We start from the raw sequence: 9,325 nt of genomic DNA on the forward strand, positions 1-9,325 counted from the left end.
GTTTACCTCAAGTTTGAATTTTATCTGCGCAACATGAGCTGGAATGCGGACATGGAGGGCGGGAGGGCGCGCACACGCCCGGCGCTCCGCGGGGGACACCGCGGATACCCCGCGCGCACACACCCCGCAACCCCTCCGCGCACACACCGCGCCCGCACCCCGCGCCCCCCGCCCCGGTCCCGCCGGTAACTTACCTCCGCCACCGGCTCGCCTCCTTCTCCTCCTCCTTCTCCTCCTCCCCGGGGGAAGGTGCCGCCCGCAGCCCCATCAGCGGGGCGGACACCGCGCTCCCGGCGCGCCGAGACAGGTGCAGCCGGGGCGGGCGGGTCGGGGGGCACCGCCACCTCCCCGACGCCTCCCCGGGCTCCCCCACTGCTTCCCTCCGTCCCTCCCCACGATGTTGTTTCGTTATATCATGTCCATCATGTGACACCCGGAGGCCTCTCTATGGAAACTTAAAGGGGACTTTCACGTCCGCCGCCGCCGGACCCGCCGGTACCCCCGGGGGGCTGCGAGCCCCGGCGGTGCTCGCTTGCCCTCCCTCCGGTACCTCCCTTCCCTCCCCGGGGGGCTGCGCTCCCTGCTCCTACCGCCCTCTGCTTAAAGCAAGTAGCTGCGCTTTCTTTTTCTATTATCATTTATTAGGGGTTGGTTTGGTGTTTGGATTTTAGTGGGTTTTTTTTTTTTTTTTTCTTTTTCCCCTTCTCTTTCGCAGAAAGGAATAACCGGGGAATAACCGGCCGGGCAGGCACAATGCGGAAGGATGGACCCCGCTCCTGGAGGCTGCGGGATCCGGTGCTCGTCTACGGCCGCGGCGGGTCTCCGGTGCTGGAAGAGGCAGAAAAACAACAACAACAACAAAATCCAAAACAACCAAAAGAAAAATAAAAATAAAAGAAATAAGGAGGAAAAACCCCTTGTTTGTGTCGGACTGAGGAGGAGCAGATGTGAGCGGTTCTGCCCGTGCGGGGTCGATGCGGTGGTCGCTACCGCCGCGTTTAACTCCGCCAGTCGGTAGCGAAGCAATTTCACCGTCCCGACCCGTCGCACCGCCGGCTCCCGACAGCCGGCTCTGTGCCGAGCTGCTGGAAGGAGCCGCTCCTAGGGATGTGCGCTGGCCACTGCAACACCACCAGCAAGCAGCCAGCCCTCACAGAACGGCGAAGGGAAGATGCCGACAATTCCTTGCGGTTCGGGCAGCCTCTGGTTCCCCGCTCATCCCGCTGCCCGGCTGCAGCCGCCGGGGGTGCGGGGCCGGACGGCGGCAGCGCCGCGTTCCTCCGGCTGCTGTTCCGCCTGCGGTGCTGAAGTGGGTTTTATTCCCTGCTCTCCACCAGCCCCCAGGATTTGGGATCTGGGAGCTGAAGCCCACCCGCTCCACGGTCCCACCGCCGGGCTGACAATGCGCAGGGGGCTCTCGGGGTTTTCCCTCTGGGAGGTTCCTGTGGGAGGCCCCCAAATTCTGCTCCCAAAGTGGTGGCATCATGTCAGTGTTGGTGATCAAGTGCAAGGCTTTAGAGGCTAGATTGAGAAGGGAGACATAGATTTGATGTTAAAAACTGAAGGAGGAAAAGCAATCCCGCATTCACTCCTTCCTTACAGCTTCCAGCAGCCCCTCAGCAGGTGAAAAAAACCACCATACACAGATGCAGTAAATTTCAAGTTGGGGATTTAATTTCTTCAGTGTCCCACCATGTTTTCTTGAAGGGAGTCATATAAACGACTTTTTTCTAACTGCTGGCTTGGTGCTGGTGGCTGTCAGCCACGGGAGGGGACCAGAGCCACCCAGCACAGGCCCAATCCTGCAGTGACGGTGGATCATCTCCCTCTCTCCCACTTGTGCTTTGAACTTGCATTCCTGTTCTCTGCCCCACTCATTTCCAGTGCCCATGCCATGAGCTGTATATCTAACAGATCAGTGTTTTAGATATCTCTACTATTATTTTTTATTTTTTAATTTTATTTTTTTTTAGTTTTGTAAAAATTACTAATGATTTTAGCTGAAAAGAGTTAACAAAGTGAGGAGCAATTCATCCTCCTTTCCTTATTTCTTCTCAGAGTCTTCCCTTTGTCCACCCTCCACACTGTTTATGTTTATCTCTCCTTCCCATCCAATTTTGGGGGAATTTCTTCTCTGGGCTCCTTTCTGCCATTTATGCAGACTGTCCCACTGCTGTGGAGCCTAACTACAATTTCCCTTGCTTCCCATATCTCCGGGCCTCATTTCCCTGCCTCGCTAAACCTCTTTTTATTCTGTATTCCCTTCTTCAGATCATGCTTAAAGGAGGAAGAGGCTGGAGCTGGGATTTAAAGTAGTCTTTTAGGAGTACTGCCAGAGCTGATCTGTTTTACTCTGCTGCTGCTGCTGTTCTGCTGTGTCATGGGAAGAGTTTCCTCTCCACACCAACCCCTGGAAGCGGCACCTCGGGCAGAGCCGCTCGCTGCAAACCCCGGCCGTGTTTTACAAAGCCCCGGGTAAGTTTTTCCAGTGCAGGATTGACACTGGAAGGGGAAGGCACTGCTGCCTTCCCGGGCTCTGACCTGGAGAGCTGTGCACGATTTTGGGAGATTTGCAGGAGGCAGAGTGGCGGCAGCAGCAGTGACAGCGCATCATCGCTCAGCTTTATTTCATTTTCTCGAGCCATAAGATGCTTTAGGTTACAGCCCAGCAGAAAAGGAAAATGAAGCATTTCTGTCAAAAGACAGCTATTTCCCAAATTTGCTTTAAATTATTGCAAGATCTTGCACTAAAAAAGAGCAGAGATTCTGTCTCCTCTTAAAAAATGTTGTTAGTTATAAAATCTTTACGATCTTGGCTCTCTCCCCCTCAGCCTGTCTCCTTCAAAAACTTGCTTTCAAAAATGTGAAGTTTAAAGATGACTCTTCTCTCTCTCTCTGTCCCCTCTCCTAAATTTATATTCCTTGGAAAGGCCTGAAGAAGCCTGAGGCTGCATCTGTCCATGAATAAACACCAGCGTGCACCTACACGTGCATATCCATGCACACACACAGGATTTAAAGCGTCCCATTGAAGTCCACATATAGGAAAATCCTTGATCATGTGATAGGCTTTAATATCTGCCTTAAAATTAATCCCTAACTGATGGACTCTGTGTGGTGGCAGATCACAGGAGGCTCAGTAGCTGGGGCTCCTGTGCAGGTTTTAAAAAAACTGCCAGATAAAATCCCCCGTTTGCTGTTGTATTAATTTGTTTGTTCACAGCAGCTACCTGGGAAATGCTCATCTAGTGAAACAAAGTAAGAAAACTTTATAGGGCTCTGATCTTGTTTTTCCACAGTTAAAAGGAAAGACCTTGTCATGAGGTCAGGACAAGAGCTGATGTTATTACACAAGGAAAAGGCTGAAGTTGGCTGCACAGTTCTTCAGGTGCCCTGTTGGAGATAACACTCCTGAATTTTATCGGAGCGTGAGTTTTGAAGGTGGTCCTGCTTAATTCTCAGAGTTGTCTTTGCTTCTTTTTTATTCATTTTTGTTGTTGACACTGAATTTTCTTGTTTCACTTCTCTTTCCTATTCATTTCACTCTTTAGTTCCCACGTGTTAGAAAGTGCAGTTTCATTTAGACTCTTGAGAGAAGAAAGTCTGATTCCAGAGAGCAATTTGCAGCAATATATTTTCCTTGCCACTCACACAAAAACATCACTACTCCAACAGATACAGGTCTAAACAATGCTGACAGGCCCTCAAAACCAAAATCAGTTTGTGAAATTGAGGCAAATAGCCCAGAGAACCCGAAATGTTCTGGTTTCTAAAATGCTGTCTGCTGTCAAAAATGGGGTAAAATAAAGCTTTGTTTACATGTAGAGCAGAGTGTTTGTTGATCGAGTTTCTAAGGTGATGTAGCAGGAAATGCTGTTCTTGGGGAAAATGACATGAACAAAGCATGAAACCATAATTCAGCAGCTATTTGTCAACTGATAGCAGAAGAAAAAAAAGCACATTTGTAAAGCAGTGAGAGGTTTTCACTGAACTTTTTCTCTCCTTTGCTGGCATATATGAAGGCAGCTTCTCACCTGCTCTGCTCCTGGGTATAACTACTTGCAAGAGCACAGCTAAATCATTTATCAGAAGGGATGTTTCCATCAAATCCAAATATCTACGCTGGCTGCTGTTTCTACGTCATGTCACGGATGAGATTGATGCTCAAGCAAGGTTATAATGTACCTGCATTTTCTCCAGATTGGTGCCAAGCTTGCTGAGTCATTTTCCCTGTTCCCATTCTGCAGCCGGCTGCTCGCTCGCTATTCCCTGTTATTTGTGTGGGTCGTAAGCTCAGCAACAGATGAGAATAAATGCTAATATTTCTTTAGGCTGCCTCCCTAAGGAAATAAAGGTTCTGCTGCGCTGCTTTTCTGTGCAGGTACGTGTCCATCCCCCTCTCCCAAAAGCTTCTGAACCCATTAATGAATTCCAGATGAATTTGGGAGGAAACAGATACTTCAAACTCAGTTATATTTCTGCAAGGTGCACACGGGCAGGAGGGAGAGACTCGGATCAGGAACTGAAGCAGAATTCAGCCCTAACGCCTCCAGGCTGGCATCCACCTTGAGTCCACCAACCCACCCCTGGCAGGCAATTAATCTTCGTGAAGTGATTCTGAGCCACAGCGCTGCCCTAGCCTGCCTAGTACAGTTTTCTCTGGCTGGCAAGGGATATCAGGGAGAAGCAGAGGAACTGGGCTAACTCAGGGAATGAGCTGTTTTTCGACGCAAAATAATAGAGGAATTTACAGGGTATCACTATAAGCAACGGAAAAGTTAATACCTGGGAATGGCTGTACATTGTTTGTGGGAATGATTTAGCTTTTGTGTCAGTCCCAAAACAAGCCATGGCAGAGGAGCAGGTCGGGCTGTTCCTAGAGCCAGCACAGCTGTCAGTCTGGTGCCGTGTTGCTCTTGGCACTAAAGCTAAAGGCCAAGATCCCCCACCTGCACCTTTTCCAGACGTGGATGCGTTTCCTCTGCGATGCCAGCATCAGGTGAAGAGCAGCCTCAACCACAGGCTTTAGACTACTGCATCTGACAGCCCCACTCTCCCATCTTCCTTTCTGGCATAGCCTGGCTGCAGCTGAGGCTCAGAATTGGTTTATGTTTGAGAAGAGCCGAGCCTGGGGTGTCTCCTCAAGGGTGGTGCTGGGTCTCTGTCTTGGGGGGAGCCCTCCCGGCTGCCTAACGGAGATGGGAGAGCTCCAGCCCTGCATCTCCACCTAAGGGAATGCTGGTCAGGTTAGGACTGCAGACAGGATCAGATCCATTCCCACCTGAGAGCAAAGGATTAATTTATGTGTCCTTTCTCCACCAGCTGATCTCGCTGGGAGCAGCCACCGGAGGGGGGACACCCTGACGCTGCACGTACCATACACGCTCATCTCCATTGCAATTAGTTTGATGCAACAAACAGCTCCAGCATGACAAACTCCAGGCTAAAAAAAGCCAGGACTTCATCTGCATAAACTGGATGCACCAAGTATGTATTGTGTGTCACCTCCCTTATGTCCCACATTTGTTCCTGCAGAAAATGGCATATGCTCCAGCAATACCACGTGGTCCAAGCGGACTCCTGGAAATACAGCAGGGATCTGATGCTGGTAGTCTTTGAAATTAAGACATTAGTTGTGATCCTGCTTATGGACCTCTTCTGGAAGGAAGGTTTTTGCATTTAAATTAAGATTCATTATCCTCTGATGAATAATCTATAAAATTGGAGCCAGCCTCCGCATCGATGACCAAGTTATTATTTTTGGTTTAGCTGTTAGACTCCAGCTGAGACCAGGAGCCTCATTCTCTTGGCCACTGTGTAGTCACACCCAAGGAGATAACCTCTGCCTTGAAGAGCTTACAAAGCAGAACAACAAAAGAGTGAGCAATGTAACACTCAGGCAGAGCAAACACGGTGACCTTTTGCAAATGTCAAGTTAATACCATGATCTGGAAGTGGAAGGGGCTTATCAGAGGGTGGGTGGGTCAATGAGGATGGGACACACTTCAGGGGGGGTGGGAATGAGATGAAGGAAAAGACACAGCAGAAGCTGCGTGGTGTGAGATGCAGAGGAAGCACATGCAGAGCATTCTGTGGTCAATTGGCACATCCAGGGTAAAAAACGGGGGGAAGAGTCTGATGACCCTGTGAGCCACAGCTCACAGAATAACCAGCTCCCCAAAGTCTCACAGCCTGGAGAGGGGAGGTGGAGAGGGCAGGGGTGGACAGAGTTCCTCCTACGCACTGGTTCTGCGCAGGCAGCTGGAGGTGTGATAACCCTGTTTTGGGGCTGTTTCTCTCCGTGGCTCAGCCTCCTGCAGCTGTGTTTGCTGCAGCTGAGCCTCGGGGCTGGAGTGAGACGTAGTTCAGCTCTAAGCTTCTCTAAGTCCAGGGCAGCACATAATTGAATATTAACAGGAACAGCTCCAGGAGCTGCTGGGACTCAGGAAGTCACAATTCCTTCTCCACTGCTCCTTCGCCTTCGTGGGAGGTGATTGCTGGAGGCCTTAATGGACGTGAGATATGTTTCCCTCACATTAGCCCCAGTTAGCAAACTGAGGCTTTAACCACATCCTACCCTGTCTGATCATTTCCTCATCCACCTCTTCAGCAGCATGAGAAGTGCAGTAGCTGCAGCCACCCCAGCGACCGAGCAGAGAGGTGCAGAGACTGTAGGAACATTGATTTCACACCTCATCTGCCCAATGAAGGAAGGGGTCCCACCTTTAAGGAGCATCAAATTTGCCAAGTATACATTATTGAATTCTTGGTCTCTGTACCATCCTCCTGGAAACAGGAATTATTTAGTTGCTGGACAGGGATCAGCATACAATCATGGCCGTGAGCATCATACGAGATCCTTGAAGTGATATTTAAGTTGAAAACCTTTGGTATCATGCCTTTGTTAAATATTCAAGGTAAAACACAGCAGCAAATTCATAGGCACTAGGGTGTCTCCATGCTGCCTGACCAGCTGAACTGACTAGTTACCCTCTCTGAAAATATAGATGGATATCTTTCCCTCCTCAAATTCATGCTGCACATCTATACTGAGAAGTTCAGTCTTCAGTCATGCTACTTTTATGGAGGAAGCTAAGTGCTTTGCAAGAAAAAAGATGCCCACAGAAACCCATCCCTGCCATCTGATCATTCAGAACTTGGTGCTAGTCTAAGAAGGAAGAAGGCAACATATTTTGAGTTCCAGAAAATTCCCAAAGACCCTGAGGGCTGTCCTGCACATCAGTCAAAATCTGAAGTTCCTCCTCTTGTCTTTCTAGTCTCTTTTCCTTTTTTTTCCCTCTCTTTCTTCTCACTTTAAAATTCACAATATCCTTTATGTATCATTTTCCTTCAGGTCTACCAGCACTTGTTCATTACATAATTGCTTTCTTTAAAAAAAATGTTCCTATATCTCCTTTTTATTTTTTTTTTCATTAGTTGAAGTACAATGAACTCTACCATGAGACTGCTCCTGGTTTTGTTTGATTTCTCTTTTCCTTTATCACTACCCAGAGACATCCAGCAGATTGTTTCATAATCTTCTTAGAGTTCAGAGAAAGTATATTTCTTCCAGATAGGAATATAGCCTGCGTACGTCCTCCTCCTTTTTCCTCACCACCTGCTCCTCTTGAACAACACTTCTGGCAAACTTTATCCGTGTATTATTCCTTTATTCACAAATTTGATGTTCCTTTTTAGGGAAAAGCGAGGAACACACTGTTTCTCTGACATGCAATGTGTGTTTTTGCACGGCTGCTTTGCCTCCCAGCACGTTCCCGAATTTTTGAAGCCCTTGGGAGTGAGGACCTCAACACCACATTCATCCCTGGCAGCCACACGCTGTCTGTGGGAGGTCTGCAGAAAAGGAGGCTCTTCATTCTGCTTGTGGTGCATTAGGGAAGAGAATTGGTGGAGCTCTGCAGTGCACAGGAGGAAGGATTGCTTTTGTTATTGGTCAGGGAAGCTCTGCGCTGCCTTTGGTATCACTGGCTTCCTGGTGATGTTGGATAATTAATTAACACCAACGGAGTGTTTGAAGCTCTGCTAAAGTGCAAACACAGGATTTGCGTCGATATTTCACATTCTGGCCAGGCATGGGGAAGATGGAAGTGCTGTTATGCCTTGAGGAGACAGTCATGGAACAGGGGAGATGGAGAAAGGCCACGAATTCTCCTCGGTGCCTTGAGCAGGATCCAAACATCCCTGAGAGAAGCTACTCAACATCCAGAGAGGAATTCTTACAAACTGATTTAGATTTTAATTCATATAAGTTTGCTTTCAATTAGAAAGCTTTTGGGTTTAATTTGTGGGGTTTTCTTCTTTCCCAGAAATCCAGTAAAAATCTTTGCCAGTTTATTTCTGTGGGACCCAGAACAACTGTCAATAACCTTTTTATAAGTCTCTGCTGCCTTAGAAGGCAGTTTTCATCTTCTCACATGTTTTCTTCCCTTCTGGAAGAAGCAAAGAAGATCCTCCAATTTTTTTGAACCGCTTATAATTCTCATTGCTTTCCTCCAGCTCCTGTACAATTAGTCTCTGACATTCTTCTACCTTCTCCTAGCACAGCATCCAAACCCACACCTGGTATTTCCTTGTTAGAGTGGAATCATTGCTTCTGATGTTTCACTCTTGTTCATATGCCCCAGAATCAGATTTGCCTTATTTTGCAACAGCTGTGTCCTCTCCAGTGCCTCTTTCACAACTCTTTTTCCATTGAATGCCTGCTTGACCAGAGTTTTGCTGCTTTGCATTGACATATTTTGTTACTTTTTACTTTACTGAACAAAATCTGGTTGATTTTATACTGGTACTCTGATTTCTCAGCCACATTTTGGAACACATCCTCTGGAGTATTTATATAATCTTTATTTTGTCATCCAAATAACTAATGAAAATATTAGAATCAGGTCCAGGAGCAAACCCTGAGGGAGCCCTTTTGGAAAACCTTCTAAATCCAAAGGAAAGGAATTAGTAATTCTTGTGTGAATACATTTATTTTCTGTTAAGTATGTCTTCAGATGATTTGACAGAGATCATAGTTCCTGGTCAACTTATTGAAATATCATGTGAAATGGTGTTAAAAACCCTACTTCTTTCTAAATGCATGACATATGCTCCATCTTCCTTATTCTATAACACAATTGTTGGGTTCAAAGATGGAATCTGGATGGTTTTAGCATCACTCCTCTATGACAAATCCAGTCTGACTGACTGTATGTTTTTCTATTGTCAGTCAAATGCTCACAAAGAGATCGTTGCACAGTTTATTGTATTACAGTTTTTGCATTACACGCTGAACTGGCTGCTGTGTAATCCCCCAAGTCCT

The 9,325-nt window shown here is 47.5% G+C and overlaps 2 protein-coding genes across 5 annotated transcripts in view; one reads left to right on the forward strand and one right to left on the reverse strand.

Moving 5' to 3' along the window:
* The window catches only part of LOC121358840 (endonuclease domain-containing 1 protein-like), a 162,360-nt gene extending 162,072 nt beyond the window's left edge, over positions 1-288 (reverse strand). For all 4 annotated transcript variants that reach the window (XR_005955965.1, XR_005955964.1, XR_005955963.1 and 1 more), the window contains exon 1: positions 195-288. The gene's annotated coding sequence lies outside the window, so the exon portion shown is untranslated. The remainder of the gene's footprint in view (positions 1-194) is intronic.
* The window catches only part of LOC121358882 (translation initiation factor IF-2-like), a 1,769-nt gene extending 856 nt beyond the window's left edge, over positions 1-913 (forward strand). The window contains exons 2-3 of the mRNA XM_041477448.1: positions 58-609; positions 716-913. Coding sequence (XP_041333382.1) covers positions 58-609; positions 716-888 — 725 coding nt within the window. The 3' untranslated portion in view covers positions 889-913. The remainder of the gene's footprint in view (positions 1-57; positions 610-715) is intronic.
* The last annotated feature ends 8,412 nt before the right edge of the window (positions 914-9,325 follow it).

The sequence above is a fragment of the Pyrgilauda ruficollis genome, unplaced genomic scaffold (assembly GCF_017590135.1).
Source record: "Pyrgilauda ruficollis isolate IOZ18807 unplaced genomic scaffold, ASM1759013v1 scaffold111, whole genome shotgun sequence".
NCBI lineage: Eukaryota > Metazoa > Chordata > Aves > Passeriformes > Passeridae > Pyrgilauda > Pyrgilauda ruficollis.